Raw genomic sequence first — 20,778 nt, 5'->3', positions numbered from 1 at the left:
TGGGACAGTTGTCGGATGCGATAGATCCCAAATTAATACAACCACTAGCATAAAAAAAACGTTGGGCTCCCGAGTGGCACCGCAGTCTAAGGCACTGCATCTCAGCACAAGAGGTGTCACTACAGTCTTTGGTTCGAATCCAGGCTGAATCACATCCGGCTGTGATTGGGAGCCCTATAGGGCGGCACACACTTGGCCCAGCGTCATCTGGGTTTGGCCGGGGTAGGCTGTCATTGTAACTAAGAATTTGTTCTTAACTGACTTGCCTAGTTAAATAAAGGTTCAATTAAAATAAACAACAGATCGGAACGTTTAACCTAAAATGTTGATACACTATTAGGCTATTTCTTCACGTTGACGCTGGGAGTCGGGAAGCAAGTGCAGGTGGTGAGTTTAATAATAAATGGACCAAAACAAGAAACACAGTTAGCGTACAGAAATTAAACACATAGTTCCATTCCCAGGCAGTATTGACTAAGGAAGTGACAGATATAGGGGAGGTAATCAGTGAAGTGATGGAGTCCAGGTGTGCCTAATGATGAAGCGCAGGTGCGCATAATGATGAATGCCAGGACCGGTGCTTAGTAAACCGGCGACGTCTAACGCCAGAGGGGAGGAGTGGTAGTAGATGTGACACGCAGCAATACGGACATGGTAGTAGGGTATAAGCGCAAATGTTCCATTAACGGAAAACACCATTATCAAAAGTGACAGCAAATGCAATCATGATTGTAATGCTATCTGCTGTCTTTGATACTGTGAACCATCAGATCCTCCTCTCCACCCTCTCCGGGTTGGGCATCTCCGGCGCGGCCCACGCTTGGATTGCGTCCTACCTGACAGGTCGCTCCTACCAGGTGGCGTGGCGAGAATCTGTCTCCGCACCATGCGCTCTCATCACTGGTGTCCCCCAGGGCTCTGTTCTAGGCCCTCTCCTATTCTCGCTATACACCAAGTCACTTGGCTCTGTCATATCCTCACATGGTCTCTCCTATCATTGCTATGCAGACGACACACAATTAATCTTCTCCTTTCCCCCTTCTGATAACCAGGCGGCGAATCGCATCTCTGCAAGTCTGTCAGACATATCAGTGTGGATGACGGATCACCACCTCAAGCTGAACCTCGGCAAGACGGAGCTGCTCTTCCTCCCAGGGAAGGACTGCCCGTTCCATGATCTCGCCATCACGGTTGACAACTCCCTTGTGTCCTCCTCCCAGAGTGCTAAGAACCTTGGCGTGATCCTGGACAACACCCTGTCGTTCTCCACTAACATCAAGGCGGTGACCTGATCCTGTAGGTTCATGCTCTACAACATTCGCAGAGTACGACCCTGCCTCACACAGGAAGCGGCGCAGGTCCTAATCCAGGCACTTGTCATCTCCCGTCTGGATTACTGCAACTCGCTGTTGGCTGGGCTCCCTGCCTGTGCCATTAAACCCCTACAACTCATCCAGAACGCCGCAGCCCGTCTGGTGTTCAACCTTCCCAAGTTCTCTCACGTCACCCCGCTCCTCCGCTCTCTCCACTGGCTTCCAGTTGAAGCTCGCATCCGCTACAAGACCATGGTGATTGCCTACGGAGCTGTGAAGGGAACGGCACCCCCGTACCTTCAGGCTCTGATCAGGCCCTACACCCAAACAAGGGCACTCCGTTCATCCACCTCTGGCCTGCTCGCCTCCCTACCTCTGAGGAAGCACAGTTCCCGCTCAGCCCAGTCAAAACTGTTCGCTGCTCTGGCACCCCAATGGTGGAACAAGCTCCCTCACGACGCCAGGACAGCGGAGTCAATCACCACCTTCCGGAGACACCTGAAACCCCACCTCTTTAAGGAATACCTAGGATAGGATAAAGTAATCCTTCTAAACCCCCCCCCTTAAAAGATTTAGATGCACTATTGTAAAGTGGTTGTTCCACTGGATATCATAAGGTGAATGCACCAATTTGTAAGTCGCTCTGGATAAGAGCGTCTGCTAAATGACTTAAATGTAAATGTAATATGTAAATGATAATATCAATCAATCAAATGTATTTATAAATGTCACGCCCTGACCTGAGAGAGACGGTTTGTTTCTCCATGTGGTTAGGTCAGGGTGTGGGGTGGGCATTCTATGGTGTCTATTTCTTTGTGTTGAGCCGAGTATGGTTCCTAATCAGAGGCAGCTGTCTATCGTTGTCTCTGATTAGGAATCATACTTAGGCAGCCTTTCCCCCACCTGTAGTTGTGGGATCTTATTATTTTTTTTGTACTGCTTGTTGTAGCCTGCAAGACGTGACGGTCGTTTGTTTATGATTTTGTTTCAGTGTTCTGATTTATAATAAATAATAAGATGAACACTCACCACGCTGCACCTTGGTCTACTCCTTTGGACGGTCGTTACAATAAAGCCCTTCTTACATCAGCTGATGTCACAAAGTGCTGTACAGAAACTCAGCCTAAAACAGCATATGTAATTCACAAGTAATATTGTCACCTATCAGACGATTCTTGATTTAATCTTGTCTTTACATATACTAAAGACTGAAGATAATCAGAGAAATTAATGTCTCTTTGAAGAAAATGTAAAGAGAGAAAACACCTGAAGGAAAGTGGACTCCAAAGAGCTATAGCTTTGTTCAATGTTACAGTTTTATAAACATACTAAGGAGTGTTGACAATATCTGTTACAGGCTGCACACACACACACACACACACACACACACACACACACACACACACACACACACTCTGGAGAAGGAACAGTCCGTAACAGCAGGATCTTCTGGAGAAGAGTACACACATAACAGGGCCTCAGACAGATGAGAGAGAAGGGAGGGAATGAGAGAGGAAGGGAAAATACAAGAGATACAATGGAGATAGCAGGAGAGAAGGAAAGTGGCAAGTGAGAGTACAATTTTTTATATCAAGAAAATGAAGAGTGAGAAATACGGGACATAGAGGATAAAAGAAAGGGAGAGAAAATAAAAGGAAGAAACTTAAAAGGCTGGATAAACTTTGTCTCTGGTCCATGTTAATGCTGCAGGAGAAGGGTGGTAGAGGATTGAGTAAGGAGTGGAGGAGGACAGGGATAGAGGGAAGAGAGGAAGAGAAAGGTGGACGGCTGCGCTGTGTGGTGCTCTGCGGCGTGGAGAAGGGCAGTATTTCTTGGAGTGTGTGGGGGAGAGGCTGACCCTTAGAGACACACAGCAGACTGCACTTCAGCTGTCAGAGAGGGGAGGGGGGTGGGGGGTGGTTAATGGTAGAGAGATATTTCTTCTCATTAGCCGGGGTCAAAAGTCAGCCATGAGCAGGAGAAGGAATGAATGACACACACACATTCTGGTATGTATCCTCTGTTCTGAGCAGTGGAAGCAGTTCACACTAGTAAGCACAGTTGTTTGGATAATCCCTGCCTGTTCAGTGAGAAGAGAGAGAGAGAGAGAGCGAGCGAGAGAGCGAAGAGAGAACACGAGAAAGAGAGAGAGAACATGAGGGAGACCATCTCCTCCCTCTCAGAGCAGAGACCACACGTCGGGCACGAGTCTCCCTTTCCTCTCTGCCTCTACTGCGTCTCCTAGGCTAGCAGCCAGAAAGACACCGCCTCCGTTGGATCCTGAAAGAAAACAAGCTGAGGATACGGCAGTTCTGCCTTAGGCAGAAGGACAAAACTTACATCAACACTTTGGAAGGATTAGCAGCAGTATACGTTTTCCTTCATTTGCTCAGACAGAAAGAAGATACAACATCCCTATGACAAGAAGGACAAGAGATACTGTACAGACAAACAGAGTTGGACAGACAGACAGAGAACAGCAGTGGTCATGCAGCCGTGACTGTAACAGCTGGAGTGCTCTCTCCCTTGCCTGAAACAGTTGGTTTGAAGAGCTGCATTCCTCACACCCTCTCATTCAGAAAATAGTAGTCGTATAGGATCTTCCCTCATAAAGAGTGACACGACTGCAGTAGTCCCTACAGACTGACACAGAACAGTACAGGCTTTAGGAGTGCAGTTGAAGGACACAGTGGATTGTGAGTTACCTGTGGTCAGAGACTGGATTACTGCCTTTTCCTACAGAGGATAGTTGGAGGATGAAACTGCATATCTGATTCAATATAACAGACCCTTGTCATTGAACCTGGACTCCCCCGGTTGGATATTTCCTACTCTTCCCTTGGACTTGAGTGTTGATTCACTCTGGATTGGCTTACTCCCTGCTTAGTGACCGTGTGTGTGTGTGTTTGTGTGTGTGTGTGATTGATTGTGAGTATGTGTGTCAGGATGGAGTGTGTGAGGAGTGTGTTTCTGATGATGTGTGTTTTCCTGTGGAGCTCAGCACACTCAGCCCAGAGTGTCTACCCCAGGATACGACTCTCCCATAAAGGTAGGCATCAGGCACTGGAGTGAGTGTAGACATTGGCTAAGCATCAGCATTAATGACATATCCATGCAATGTACACTAAAGTTCTAACTAGTCAAAGCATGCTTTATGGAAACGAACATTCTTGTTCCAGCTACGTTATAGTACATTGAGAATCAGACAGGTGTGCCAGTGAAAATATGACATGTAGACACCTCTACACAACCCCTGAACTTTCCGACAGTCATTTTCCAATTGCTCCATGACATCCATTTGCCGTGGGGACGAGCTGATCAATAGTGTATATTGATTGGAACAAATTATAGAGAGTGGGAAAACATGATGCAACCTGCAGAAATAAGGTATTGCTCTCCTCAATTGCTCATGTGTGCCCGTATACAGTAACAGTCAAAGGTTTTGACACACCTACTCATTCAAGGGCTTTTCTTTATTTTTACTATTTTCTACATTATAGAATAATAGTGAAGACATCAAAACTATGAAATAACACATATGGAATCATGTAGTAACCAAAAAACTGTTAAACAAATCAAAATATATTTTATATTTGAGATTCTTCAAAGTAGCCACCCTTTGCCTTGATGACAGCTTTGCACACTCTTGGCATTCTCTCAACCAGTTTCACCTGGAATGCTTTTTTAACAGTCTTGAAGGAGTTCCCACATATGCTGAGCACTTGTTGGCTGCTTTTTCTTCACTCTGCAGTCCAACTCATCCCAAACCTTCTCAATTGGGTTGAGGTCGGGTGATTGTGGAGGCCAGGTCATCTGATGCAGCACTCCATCTGCATTGCTCTCCTTCTTGGTCAAATAGCCCTTAAACAGCCTGGAGGTGTTGGGTCATTGTCCTGTTGAAAAATAAATGATAGTCCTACTAAGCGAAAACCAGATGGGATGGCGTATTGCTGCAGAATGCTGTGGTAGCCATGATGGTTAAGTTTGCCTTGAATTCTAAATAAAGAGCACCGCCACACCATCACACCTCCTCGTCCACGCTTCACAGTGGGAACCACACATGCAGAGATCATCATTTCACCTACTCTGCATCTCACAAAGACACAGCGGTTGGAACCAAAAATCTCAAATTTGGACTCATCAGACCAAAGGAGAAATTTCCACCGGTCTAATGTTCATTGCTCGTGTTTCTTGGCCCAAGCAAGTCTTTTCTTATAATTGGTGTCCTTTAGTAGTGGTTCATTTGCAGCAATTCAACCATGAAGGCCTGGTTCACGCAGTCTACTCTTAACAGTTGATGTTGAGATGTGTTGGTCGTGAAGTATTTTTTGGGGCTGCAATTTCTGAGGCTGGTAACTCTAATAAACTTATCCTCTGCAGCAGAGGTAACTCTGTGACTTCCTTTCCTGTGGCGGTCCTCATGAGAGCCAGTTTCATCATAGCGCTTGATGGTTTTCGCGACTGCGCTTGAAGTAACTTTAAATAATCTTGAAATGTTCCTCACTGACTGACCTTCATGTCTTAAAGTAATGATGGACTGTCGTTTCTCTTTGCTTATTTGAGCTGTTCTTGTCATAATATGGACTTGGTCTTTTACCAAATAGGGCTATCTTCTGTATACCAACCCTACCTTGTCACAACAGAATTGATTGGCTCAAATGCATTAAGAAGGAAAGAAATTCCACAAATGAACTTTTAACAAGGCACACCAGTTATTTGAAATGCATTCCAGGTGACTACTTCAAGAAGCTGGTTGAGGGAATGCCAAGAGTGTGCAATGCTGTCATCAAGGGAAAGGGAGTCTACTTTAGATAATCTCAAATATAAAATGTATTTTTATTTGTTTAACACTTTTTTAGTTACTACATAATTCCATGTGTTATTTCATAGTTTTGATGTCTTATTCTATTATTCTACAATGTACAAAATAATTTAATATTTTTAAAAACCTTCAATGAGTAGGTGTGTCCAAACTTTTGACTAATACTGTGTGTAGAGTATCGTTATCTACTGTTATCTAAGACCTACACAGTCTCTGCTGTGAGAAACTGTCAATTAGTATAAAGATGACTCAATGTCAGAGTTTTTAACCTCAGATATGGCATAGTGAAGTGTGTTTAGTGAAGTGTGTGTTTTCTCCCTGACTGTCTTGGGTTCATGTTAGAGTGTTTTTTGTTGTTCTTCTTGTTGTTGAAAAGAGGATTGTTTTTTTCCTCAGACCACAGTGGTTGGCATTCCACAATGTGGCTTTCTCTACTGTTATACCGGTGGGTTAAGAGAGGGGAATACTCCTGAGGGTATAGTGGTGTGTATGCACTGGTGCGTGTGTCTGCATGTGTGTGTGCATTGTGTGTGTGTTGTCTCGTCTGCTTATTTAAATAGTATATTTTAGGGATTATGAGGCTCTGACTTTGTAGATAACAGTCTGTAGTAAACACATCTCTTCTCTCTCCACGGTTTCTTTAAATTCTATAGGAACAGTAACACATATAATTCCACGTAAAAAAGGTGTCGGCCATGGTTGAGAGTACGTGTGGAATTTTTATGGTCAATAAATTGTATATGTGTAAGGGGCAGAGGCATGGAACAGGAACGAACAGCGTGGTATATCCACATGGCACCCTGCTATGAGGGCTCACTGTGCCTGGCTATGGCTTGTCTTTAACAGCAATATTTTCCCTCATCACCACGCTGGCTTAGATAGAATCTCCCATTGAATTACCTTATTATATAGATGGAGAAGGAAAGAGAATGGAGAGAGGATGAAATGAGAGGTAGAAAGTTCATGAATAATTGAAAAAGTGAGGGGAAAATAAGAGGAAGGGTAGGAAGGAAGAGAGAGATGAGGCCAGGAGGCAGGGAAGGAAAGGGAGAAGAGCGAGAGAAGAAATTGAGAGAAAAAGCGAGAAAGGAGAACAACAGGGAGGGAGAGAGTAGAGTTTGTTTGGTTAGTGGAGCATGATATGCGGGTATATTGACAGAGACCCTTGCTGTGTGTTGGGCTTTGCTGATGTGTTCAATCATAAACGCCACAGCAATAACAGTAATAACCCACTGGGCATACCATGTCATTTGAACGTGTAAATGTGGGTAATATTTAGTTGAGATGTTGATCAATGAGATTTCAACCTTTATTCACCCACTGAAAAAGACAGCCTACAGTTATTTTATTTCGGTAAAAAGTTGATTATTATACTTGAGGAATAATCAACTACATTTAAATATAGGTGTGAGGTTAAGAACACATTATGATCTGATTTACCCAAAACACACCATGAATTCAACGGGGATTAACACCAATCCATGAAGTGTGTTAAGTAGATGATTAGGAGTAGTTGCCATTGTGATGTAGGCTTCTTTACATTACATAAGGATAATAGCCTGAGTCAAGAATAGGAAAACAAACTGTATCAACCAGAATGCTCTTGAAAAGCACCCCGATACATTTCTACTCATGCTGCAAAATGTATCTTCCAGATTTAGGGTTTATACTACTGTTGGCTATTGTCATTCTGTGTAACACAATTAGAGCAGTAACTTGGAACAACATTGGGTAAACCTTTGTCCGTGTTAAAACTGTGTCGAAGTCAAGAATGGTTGAAATAAAAAATGTATTGCATCACAAAATAGATTTACAATGCAAAAACATAAATAAAAAAGACCCCAAATGGATTTCTGTCACAGGCTTCGGAACAGGCTTTCATGCCTTTAATTTTCATCCCCTTACTCATTGGCATTCGCACTGCCCCCCTTGCGGTCGGGTGTATATTTCAGGCAGGTTGACATCAGCTGTAGTATTCCTGCCTCTGTAGTCTTTGATTCGCCAAGACTCACATCTGCTGTAAAGGGGGAAAACAAATATTATCTAGAGAAGATATTCAAATGTCGTAAAATGTCATGATTTGGATTCCACTGTACCTACAATGACGCTGCAAAGGTTGGAGTCCTCAAAGGCCCTCTTCCCTTTGTTTCCTTTCATATTCATCATTGACATGAGGCCATTTGTCTGGTTTCAGTCTAGAACACAAAATAGGTACTTCACAAGCAACACACCATGACCTAATTTAAAAGTGTAACAAATATGTAACAGTTTACCAGTGCATTACTCTCTTCACCCAGTCCGGGATGTCTTTCCCCCCAGCTTTCAGATAATTTATTATGAGATAAAATGTAATTTTACAAAAGGACTCTAATGCATTACACATGTACAGGATTTTAACATACAGTACTACATGGCAATATGTCATTCAATTCATACCAATGAAACATTTAATTTCTCACCATGTATTTTCAAAAATCGTTCTCCATTAGCTGCTCTTCCATCTTTAGTAAATCTTCCTCCGTTTCGTTCAGGTTGAAGTTAAATTCCTCAACCGGACTAGGGTGACGGTCTTTAAGAGGTCACGGATCTCACAAAGGAGATATATGCCTCTTGAAAGTCTGAAACAAAGTAGTTTTACATTTGTTCACTTCCAAGTATAAACAGCTTAATTTCAATATCATTAAAAATGGTTTAAAAAGAAATGTGTCATACTTGCTTCTGGTGTAGGAAAAGGGTCTGATCCTTTGCAACGCTTTGGTGAGGGGGATCTCTCATCTGAAGAGGCAGAAGCAGAGTCTCCCACAGGACATATCCCTGGAGCATGAAAGCTCAAATTCTCTGCAATAAAATATTGGACATCATGGCAATTCTTGCTAAATTAGAATACCTTCCCCAAATACATCAGTCAAGAATGAGAAAAGGCAGCTGGCTTAAGTTGTGATGGATCCTCTCACTATAATCACTTGGCGGCTTGCGCTGCGTTTTAGTTTGCCATTTCTCTATCCCCACACTTGGTGGCTTGTGTGGTGTTTTAGTTTGCCATAACCCATCACCACCAATACTTGGTGGCTTGCAGGGGGTTTTTGCCTTTTGCTTCTTAGTGGCACTGGCTTTCTGGTGCGTCGGAGCAGATTTTAGTTGGGGCTTGGGTTGGCCTACAAAAATAACACATGCAAGTGTAACATAACGTCCAGCATCTTTCTACACAAATTTGTAAGGCAAACTAAACACAATCTAATTTTACCAAACTTTCAACCAAAATTTGAAATGGAGAGTTTCATACTTGCGTCTGTCACAGGAAAAGTGTCTGATCCTTTGCAGCGATTTGGTGAGGGGGATTCAACAATTAAGAAGTCAGAAGGAGACCAAGCCCTCATGCTCCAGGGTTAAGCCATGTGAGAGACAAAGAGAATTTGCTGTAAGAAAAGTTTGGACGACATCACACCAATTGTTTTTAAAATTAGAATAGCTTTCTGAGACAAAATGGTCAAGAGTAAGGAGTTGGCTTAAATTGTGAAGATTGGTCCTCACCGTCATTACTTGGTGGCTTGTGCTGCGTTTTAGCCTTTTGCTTCTTGGTAGCAGTGGCACAGGTTCTGGTTCTTCAGGGCAAATTTTGATGGGGGCTTGGGTAGACCTTTGCTTGAAAATAAACATGCAAGTGTAAAATACCATCCAGCCTTTTTCTACAAACATGTGTCATGGGTTTTTTGAAGTGGAAGACTTAAAAAGTAAACCTAAACACATTACCAAACATTAAACTAAAATTCTACAACAGAATAGGGGCTTGGGAGTTAACCTCCCAAGCCCCTACCCCCTAGCCTGGTGATCCAGATGGATGTCAGCTCAGTTTCACATTTGTTTCACAACACTAACAATGGTGAAAAATTGAGTGATTCTGTCTGGGTTGAGGCTTCCACACACGCTTGTAGATTTGAAAGGATCAGTTAAAGTAATGCGGTAAAATATCCTCCCAGTCAATCAAAAGGCAAGACGGTTGTTCAGTGGCTAGGGTTTAGGGACAAGTGGTTGATTAGTAATCAGCATTGCAGGCTACCATACTTACGCACTGTAACTTGGAGGCGGTAGTTGCTGGTGGTGGGAGAGTACATTCCTCATGGGATTCTAAACACAACAGAATAAAAAGATACAGAATAAAAAAAGATACAGAATAAAAACCATGCCAAGCAAATTGAATTTACACAAACTGTCAATGTGTGTTTAAACATACCCATTACAAATAACTGTAATGTACTTATCTTTCTGTTTCTCTTGGGGATCTCCACTTCACTGGCTTTGGGGATTGACATCTTCACATTGCTGTTTTGATTCTGAATGGTGGGGTGAGGTTTCGAACAATTGCACAGCCATTTTTAACAACCAGCAGTTTTCACTTATTGCATTTTCAAGTATAATGTATCTTCCATTTACCCGATGTCAGTTTTATCCTCAGAAGCTGGAATGACTTCCATTTAAGAGAGTGTGTGGACCAATCATTTATTACTTTGTCATATTTATTTGGGGGCCACCACACAGTTTGGTCTTTGATCCAGTACTCTGCAATAACATCTACTTCCTTCTAATTTTCCATCAACACTGCTCTGGCCCACATCCTCTGAGATCAGTACCTGGGGAAATACAGACAATATAATATAAAGTACTGACACTAAAAACCATGAAAATGTATAACGCAAGGAGGCCAAGATGCAAAAACAATAGAATTAATTTAATCCATGCTTGAAATAATACAAAAAGTGAAAGGTGCTATATAAAAAAGGAACGGCGCATACTGTATGTTTTGGTCTCATACCTTCATCAGTGCTGTACAAACAAATTAAGAAGACACGTACTTAAGTCAAACCTTCTGTGCGTAACAGGCGCAACAGGTACAAGCAGATAGGGGATTAGAGACTGGCGAATGGGGAGTCAATGCATATTAACGAGGACTATAGCATAAGAGTATCAAAAATTGACAATTTAAATGTCACATAATCTGTTGCTTCTGATATTGTAATGTGGCCCAAATTGTTGTCTCTTTCCTTTTGTATGTGACATTTGAATTGTTCGTTTTTGATACTCTTATATATAGTCTCTAATCCACTATCTGCTTGCACCTTTTGCACCTGTTACGTGCAGCAGGTGAGAGATATACATCTTAGAGATATACACTACCAGTCAAAAGTTTTAGATCACCTATTCATTCAAAGGTTTTTCTTTATTTTTACTATGTTCTACATTGTAGAATAATATTGAAGACATCAAAACTATGAAATAACACATATGGAATCATGTAGTAACCAAAAAAAGTGTTATATTTGTGATTCTTCAAATCGCCCACCCTTTGCCTTGATGACAGCTTTGCACACTCTTGGCATTCCGTCAACAAGTTTAACCTGTAATGCTTTACCAACAGTCTTGAAGGAGTTCCCACATATGCTGAGCACTTGTTGGCTGCTTTTCCTTCACTCTGCGGTCCGACTCATCCCAAACCTTCTCAATTTGGTTGAGGTAGGGGGATTGTGGAGACCAGGTCATCTGATGGAGCACTGCATTGCTCTTCTTCTTGGTAAAATAGCCCTTACACAGCCTGGAGGTGTGTTGGGTCATTGTTTTGTTGAATAACAAATCATAGTCCCACAAAGAGCAAACCAGATGGGATGGCGTATCGCTGCAGAATGCTGTGGTAGCCATGCTGGTTAAGTGTATCTTGAAATCTAAATAAATCACAGATACTTCGGTTGGAACCAAAAATCTCCAATTTGGACAAATTTCCACGGGTCTAATGTCCATTGCTCGTGTCTCTTGGCCAAAGTATGTCTCATCTTCTTATTATCATCCATGCTTCACAGTGGGAATCACTCATGTGGAAATCATCCGTTCACCTAGCGGTTTGAACCAATAATCTCAAATTTGGACTCATCAGACCAAGGACAGATTTCCACCGGTCTAATGTCCATTGCTCGTGTTTCTTGGCCCAAGCAAGTCTCTTCTTCTTAATGGTGTCCTTTAGTAGTGGTTTCTTTGCAGCAATTCGACCATGAAGGCCTGATTCACGCAGTCTCCTCTGAAATGTTGATGTTAAGATGTGGCTGTTACTTGAACTCTGTGAAGCATTTATTTGGGCTGCAAATTCTGAGGCTGGTAACTCTAATGAACATATCCTCTGCAGCAGAGGTAACTCTGGGTCTTCCATTCCTGTGACGGTCCTCATGAGAGCCTGTTTCATCATATCGCTTGATGATTTTTGTGACTGCACTTGAAATGCATTCCAGGTGACTACCTCATGAAGCTGGCTGAGAGAATGCCAACAGTGTGCACAGCTGTCATCAAGGCAAAGTTTGGCTATTTGAAGAAACTCAAACATAAAATATATTTTGATTTGTTTAACACTTTTTTGGTTACTACATGATTCCATATGTGTTATGTCATAGTTGTCAGGTCTTCACTATTATTCTACAATGTAGATAATAGTAAAAATAAAGAAAAGCCCTTGAATGAGTAGCTGTTCTAAAACTTTTGTCCGGTAGGGTATATAAGAGATATCTGTGTATAGTGGCACCGGATGGGATGACTGCAGTTTTACAGGCTCCTAACCAACTGTGCTATTTTGTTCGTTTTTTCATGTTGTTTTTAACTTATTTTGTACATAATGTTGCTACCGTCTCTTTTGACCGAAAAGATATGTATTATGTTATTTTTCACCGAGTCATGGCAGAACGACGACGCAAATAATATAGAGCTGGTTGGGTTTTCCGTGCATCGGCAGGACATAAAATTTACGTTTGGTAAGACAAGGGGCGGGGGTGTGTGTCTATTTGTCAATAACAGCTGGTGTGTAATGTCTAATGTTATATACAAAGCTAATTTTCATCTATATTTTTCTTAGCCGTCTATTTACCACCACAAACCGATGCTTGCACTAAGACCGCACTCAACCAGCTGTATAAGGCCATAAGCAAACAAGAAAGTGCTCATCCAGAAGTGGCGCTCCTATTGGCCGGGGACTTTAATGCAGGCAAACAAATCCATTTCACCTATTTCTACCAGCATGTCACATGTGCAACCAGAGGAAAAAAAACTCTAAACCACCTTTACTCCACACACAGAGACGCATAAAAAGCTCTCCCTTGGCCTCCATTTGGCAAATCTGACCATAATTCCATCCTTTTTATTCCTTCTTACAGCAAATACTAAAGCAGGAATTACCAGTGACTCGCTCAATACGGAAGTGGTCAAATGTGGTGAAACCATCAAACAGGCAAAGAGTCAATACAGGACTAACATTGGAACCTACTACACCGGCTCTGATGCTCGTTGGATGTGGCAGGGCTTGCAAACTATTACAGACTACAAAGGGTAACACAGCCACGAGCTGCCAAGTTACGCGAGCCTACCAGATGAGGTAAATACCTTTTATGCTCTCTTTGAGGCAAGCAACACTGAAGCACGCATGAGAGCACAATCTGTTCCAGATGACTGCGTGATCACACTCTCCGTAGCCGATGTGTGCAAGTCCTTTTAAACAGGTCAACATTCACAAAGACCCGGGGTCAGAGGAATTACCAGGATGTGTACTCAAAGCATGCATGGTCCAACTGGCAAGTGTCTTCACTGACATTTTCAACCTTTCCTTGACCGAGTCTGTAATACCTACATGTTTCAAGCAGACCACTATGGTCCCTGTGCCCAAGGTAACATGCCTAAATCATTACCGCCCCGTAGCACTGTCGGCGGTAGCCATGAAGTGCTTTGAAAGGCTGGTCATGGCTCACATCAACACCATCATCGCGGAAACCCTAGATCCAATCCAATTTGCATACCGCACCACAGATGATGCAATCTCAATCGCAGTTCACACTGCCCTTTCCCGCCTGGCCAAAAGGAACACCTATGTGAGAATGCTGTTCATTGACTACAGCTCAGCATTCAACACCATAGTGCCCACAAAGTTCATCACTAAACTAAGGACCCTGGGACTAAACACCTCCCTCTGCAACTGGATCCTGGGCTTCCTGATGGGCAGCCCCCAGATGGTAAGGGTAGGCAACAACACATCTGGCACACTGATCCTAAACACTGGCGTACCTCAGGGGTGCGTGCTTAGTCCCCTCCTGTACTCCCTGTTCACCCGCGACTGGGTGGCAAAAAATAACTCCAACACCATTGTTAAGTGTGCTGACGACACAAACGTGGCAGGCCTGATCACCTCTAGGGTAGGTGGCACCAAATCGTCCCACCTACGCAACAGCCAGTCTAATCCCGTGGCGCGATATTCAAATACCTTAAAAATGCTATTACTTCAATTTCTCAAACATATAATTATTTTACACCATTTTAAAGACAAGACTCTCCTTTATCTAACCACACTGTCCGATTTCAAAAAGGCTTTACAATGAAAGCAAAACATTAGATTATGTCAGCAGAGTACCCAGCCAGAAATAATCAGACACCCATTTTTCAAGCTAGCATATAATGTCACATAAACCCAAACCACAGCTAAATGCAGCACTAACCTTTGATGATCTTCATCAGATGACAACCCTAGGACATTATGTTATACAATACATGCATGTTTTGTTCAATCAAGTTCATATTTATATAAAAAAACTGCTTTTTTACATTAGAATGTGACGTTCAGAACTAGCATACCCCCCGCAAACTTCCGGGGAATTTGCTAACAATTTACTAAATTACTCACGATAAATGTTCACAAAAAGCATAACAATTATTTTAAGAATTATAGATACAGAACTCCTCTATGCACTCGATATGTCCGATTTTAAAATAGCTTTTTGGTGAAAGCACATTTTGCAATATTCTAAGTACATAGCCCAGCCATCACGGGCTAGCTATTTAGACACCCAGCAAGTTTAGCCTTCACCAAAATCAGATTTACTATAACAAAAATGTTATTACCTTTGGTGTTCTTCGTCAGAATGCACTCCCAGGACTTCTACTTCAATAACAAATGTTGGTTTGGTCCCAAATCATCCATCATTATATCCAAACAGCGGCGTTTTGTTCGTGCGTTCTAGACACTATCCGAAATGGTAAATCAGGGTTACGAGCATGGCGCATTTCGTGACAAAAAAATTCTAAATATTCCATTACCGTACTTCGAAGCATGTCAACCGCTGTTTAAAATACATTTTTATGCAATTTATCTCGTAAAAAAGCGATAATATTCCGACCGGGAATCTGCGTTTCGGTAAATAGAGGAAAAAAAAGAAAGACTGGGGCGACCAGTGCATGCGCCTAAGCCCACTGTCCCCTGATCGGCCACTTGACAAAGGCGATAATGTGTTTCAGCCTGGGGCTGCAATGACGACATTCAGCTTTTTCCCGGGCTCTGAGAGCCTATGGGAGCCGTGGGAAGTGACACGTTACCGCAGAGATCCTTTGTTTTGGAAAGAGATGTCAAAGAAAGCCAATAAATGGTCAGACAGGCCACTTCCTGTAAAGGAATCTCTCAGGTTTTTGCCTGCCATATGAGTTCTGTTATACTCACAGACACCATTCAAACAGTTTTAGAAACTTTAGGGTGTTTTCTATCCATATCTCATAAGTATATGCATATTCTAGTTACTGGGTAGGAGTAGTAACCAGATTAAATCGGGTACGTTTTTTATCCGGCGGTGTAAATACTGCCCCCTAGCCCTAAGAGGTTAACAGTAATGTCTATTCCTATGGTATTCGGCGCATGTGACAAATAAAATGTGATTTGATTTGATATAAGCTTTTTGTGCATATGGAATATTTCGGGATCTTTTATTTTCAGATCATTAAAAATCAACACTTTACATGTTGTGTTTATATTTTTGTTCCGTATATTTAATATAGGTGTGTGTGTGTGTGTTTAGTACAGTGCATTCGGAAAGTATTCAGACCCCTTCCCTTTTTCCACATTTTGTTATTTTACAGCCTTATTCTAAAATGGATTAAATAAATGTTTTTCCTCATCAATCTACACACAATACCACATAATCAGAAAGTGAAAACAGGTTTAAAAAGATTTTTGCTAATTTATTAAGTAAAATAAAACTGAAATACCTTAAGTATTCAGACCCTTTGCTATGAGACTCAAAACTAAGCTCAGGTGCATCCTGTTTCCATTCATGGTTCTTGAGATGTTTCTACAACTTGATTGGAGTCCACCTGTGGTAAATTTAATTGATTGTACATGATTTGTAAAGGCACACACCTCTCTATATAAGGTCGCACAGTTGACAGTGCATGTCAGAGCAAAAACCAAGCCATGAGGTTGAAGGAATTGTCCGTAGAGCTCCGAGACAGGACTGTGTTGAGGAAAAGAACAGGGGAAGGGTACCAAAGCAATTCTGTAGCATTGAAGTTCCCCAAGGACACAGTGGCCTCCATCATTCTTAAATGGAAGAATTTTGGAACCACCAAAACCCTTTCTAGAGCTAGCCGCCTGGCCAAACTGAGTAATCAGGGGAGAAGAGCCTTGGTCAGGGAGGTGACCAAGAACCTGATGGTCTCTCTGACAGAGCTCCAGAGTTCCTCTGTGGAGATGGGAGAACCTTCCAGAAGAACAACCGTCTCTGTAGCACTACACCAATTAGGCCTTTATGGTAGAGTGGCCAGAAGGAAGCCTCTCCTCAGTAAAAGGCACATGACAGCCACCTTGAAGTTTTCCCCCAAAAAACTAAAGGACACTCAGACTATGAGAAAACAAGACTATCATGCCGTGCGGTAGCAGAGAGAAAAGTCTATGACTTGTGTGGCTGGAGTCGGACAATTTTTTGGCCCTTCCTCTGACACCGCCTGGTATAGAGGTCCTGGATGGCAGGAAGCTCAGCCCCAGTGATGTACAGGGCCATATGCACTACCCTCTGTAGCGCCTTGCGGTCAGATGCCAAGCAGTTTCCATACCAAGTGGTGATGCCTGCAGTCAGCTCTTGATAGTGCAGCTGTATAACTTTTTGAGGATCTGAGGATCTCACATATTTTCAGCCTCCTAAGGCGGAATAGGCATTGTTGTGCCCTCTTCACCACTGTTTTGGTGTGTTTGACGATGATAGGTCCAACGATAACCTCCTTTGTCTTGCTCACGTTAAGGAATAGGTTGTCGTCCTGGCACCACACTGCCAGGTCTCTGACCTCCTCCCTATAGGCTGTCTCATTGTCGTTGGTGATCAGTCCTACCACTGTTGTGTCGTCTGAAAACTTGGTGTCAGAGTAGTCCATGACCACTCATTCGTGGGTGAACTGGGAGTACAGGAGGGGACTAAGCACACACCCCTGAGGATCCACAGTGCTGAGGGTCAGCATGGCGGATGTGTTGTTGCCTACCCTTACCGCCTGGGGGCGGCCCTTCAGGAATTCCAGGATCCAGTTGCAGAGGAAGGTGTTCAGTCCCAAGGTTCTTATATTTGTGATGAGCTTGGAGGGCACTATGGTGTCAAACTCTGAGCTGTAGTCAATGAACAACATTCTCACGTAGGTTTTCCTTTTGGCCAGGTGGTTATGTTTTCAACATATACATAGTTTTGGATGATTATGTTGAAATTAGTTTGATGTAACAACCTGTTACTCAGGTTTAGTCATTGTATTTCAGATTAAGTTTAACCTAATTTCAATCTTTGCAATTCTTTTTAAAATTATTTTAAAACACTACAGGTTGATGACTTTTTGCAAATCCAACAAAGTTGATTCAACCAGTTTGTGTCCAATGGAAACGTTCATATTTCACCCGAGTCATTGAAAGAGAGAGAGAGTGAGAGAGAGAGAGACTACCACAGTCAACCCTGAACTTCTTCCTCGCTCTCTCATTTGTAGCGTGTTCTGGCTGGTAAAGCATGCTGTAGAAGGCTGCTGGCTTATCCTATCATTATGGAATGAAAAACATCTACGCTTTAATGTGTCTCATGGTCTCTGCCTGCATTTATACCCAACGACATACCCACCGACTTACACACACACACAGCGAATAGCGGGAATGCTTTAGCGTGTACAGGCCTTGAAGGCAGATCAGGGAGAGAGAGGTATGTGGTTAAACTCTTAGTTCAGTTCCTCAGGGCTAATAACAATCACAATATTATCATAATATCTGCTAGCCAGGAGAACAGGGTGGAGGAGAGGACTGGTTTTCTCTGGATGTGGACCCAGTTTATGTCTGGTTCACAGGTGCTATACTATAGAGATCAATAGAATCTGCCCTTTATATCTGTGGAAATATGCTCTCAAATGGACGCCCTCCAGGACTGCGTTTACAGGTCTGAATTATTTTGGGAATGTCATCAGAGGTTCCAAGGCCATCCATATGGATCCTTCAGAGCTCTGACATTGACATTCCATCTTAGTTTCTGTAAGGGTTCATATTATCACTATCTCTCTCCTCTCTTCCATTCCATTCCATTCCACTCATCTCATCCTCTTTCCTCTCCTGCAACTCTTCTCTGAACATTTCACCACACGTGTAGGATCAGTTATTTTCCAACACTGGTGATATTTTCCGTCGAACTCAATTGACTTTCATAATAATCAGCTTAGAAAATCTCCTTTTGTATCGTGTTACAATCACAGACTGTCTCCAGTCTCCAGAGAAGAACAGACCTTAAGCCCTGCATGCAGCTCCTCCAAAGACCTTAAATTCACTTTATGAGAGCCTAATACACTCTCATTGGGCATGGCTTTCCGCCAATCAAAACCTTTAATCCTAGTGCTCCATCGCCACATCTGTATGATTGTCTAAAGATGGCAGCCAGAGGGATGATCTAACCATAGAATTGTAATGACAAGAACGGACATCCTCATAAAACAAATACAAACACTAACAGAGCCTTAGAATACATTATATGTCTGAAATTATATGCGGACTTGCATTATCTTCGTATTGTATCCCTGTAATGAACTCTTCACGGGTAAAACAAGCATTCCATTATGCTGTATGTCTAATGAGAGGTTGTTACTGCTGGCATGTGTCATGGTGGGGTGGAGACAGCGGGCCAAATGAAGAGGCGGAGGGAGACAAGGAGCCAAAACATGATTTATCTCTCTTCTACCATCTCCATCTATCTCTGTCCTCACGCTTGACTTGAAGCAGGAGCTTCACTAGAATTCCAACACAGACAGTTTTATAGAGCTTCAATCTGGTTATTAGCTAAATAAATACCAGAGACTGGCAGACATTGGACTAATCTAGAGTATTGGAGTATCTCGGCAGCACTCCACCGATAAGACCTTTATTGTAGAATGGCCAGACAGAAGCCACTACTTAGTAAAATGCACATGACAGCCCACTTGGAGTTTGCCAAAAGACACCTAAAGTCTCTCAGACCATAAGAAACAAGATTATCTGGTCTGATGAAAGCAAGATTGAACTCTTTGGCCTGAATGCCAAGTGTCACATCTGGAGGAAACCTGGCACCATCCATACGTTGAAGTATTGTGGTTGCAGCATCATGCTGTGGGAATGTTTTTCAGTGGCAGGGATTGGGAGACTAGTCAGGATAGAGGCAAAGATGAATGTTGTAAAGTACAGAGAGATCCTTGACGAAAACCTGCTTCAGAGTGTTCAGGACCTCAGACTTGGGGGAAGGTTCACCTTCCAACAGGACAACGACCCTAAGCACACAGCCAAGACAACTCAGGAGTGGCTTTTGGACAAGTCTCTGAATGTCCTTGAATGGCCCAGACAGATCCCGGACTTGAATCCGATCGAACATCTCTGGAGAGACCTGAAAATAGTTGTGCAGCAACGCTCCCCATCCAACCTGACAGAGGTTGAGAGGATCTGCAGAGAAGAATGGGAGAAACTCCCCAAATACAGTTGTGCACCAGGGCCTCCCACTCCTATTTCTATTCTGGTTAGAGACAGTTTGCACTGTTCTGTGAAAGGAGTAGTACACAGCATTGTACCAGATCTTCAGTTTCTTGGCAATTTCTCGCATGGAATAGCCTTCATTTCTCAGAACAAGAATAGACTGATGAGTTTCCGAAGAAAGGTCTTTGTTTCTGGCCATTTTGAGCCTGTAATTGAACCCACAAATCCGGATGCTCCAGATACTCAACTAGTCTAAATAATGCCAGTTTTATTGCTTCTTTCATTAGCACAACAGTTTTCAGCTGTGCCAACATAATTGCAAAATTGTATTTTAATGATCAATTAGCCTTTCAAAATAATAAACTTGGATTAGCTAACACAACATGCCATTGGAACACAGGAGTTATGGTTGCTGGTAATGGGCCTCTGTATACCTGTGTAGATATTTGATTAAAAATCAGCCGTTTACAGCTACAATAGTCATTTACAACATTAACAATGTCTGCACTGTATTTCTGATCAATTTGATGTTATTTTAATGGACTAAAAATGTGTTTTTCTTTCAAAAACAAGGACATTTCTATGTGACCCCAAACTTCTGCACGGTAGTGTATACTGTATGTGTGTTCAGCACATTTTAAACCACTTCAGAGTGCCTTCTACAATAGGGCGAGAGGACATCAGCTGTCTTTACTATATGGTTTTACTGCGTGGAAGTATGTAAGAAATATTTAAGGTATATGTGGTTTAAGTAGTGTAGTGGTGAAGTATGTCCGATGAAAGCTTTTAGCAGCTCACTGTTGGAGTTGTCTGAGAGGAGTTTATCTTAGTGAACATGTCTGACATTAGCTCTATCT

General features: G+C 42.5%; 1 protein-coding gene across 3 annotated transcripts in view; it reads left to right on the top strand.

Moving 5' to 3' along the window:
• Nucleotides 1–3,340: 3,340 nt before the first annotated feature.
• The window catches only part of LOC106573450 (semaphorin-3E), a 50,929-nt gene continuing 33,491 nt past the window's right edge, over nucleotides 3,341–20,778 (top strand). For 2 of the 3 annotated variants that reach the window (XM_014148510.2, XM_014148511.2), the window contains exon 1: nucleotides 3,341–4,362. In XM_014148510.2, the coding sequence (XP_014003985.2) occupies nucleotides 4,248–4,362 (115 nt within the window). In that variant the 5' untranslated portion in view covers nucleotides 3,341–4,247. The remainder of the gene's footprint in view (nucleotides 4,363–20,778) is intronic. The other variant, XM_014148509.2, reaches the window with a different exon arrangement.

The sequence above is a fragment of the Salmo salar genome, chromosome ssa16 (genome assembly GCF_905237065.1).
Source record: "Salmo salar chromosome ssa16, Ssal_v3.1, whole genome shotgun sequence".
Classification (NCBI taxonomy): Eukaryota; Metazoa; Chordata; class Actinopteri; order Salmoniformes; family Salmonidae; genus Salmo; species Salmo salar.
This window is presented reverse-complemented; position numbering and strand designations above follow the sequence as displayed.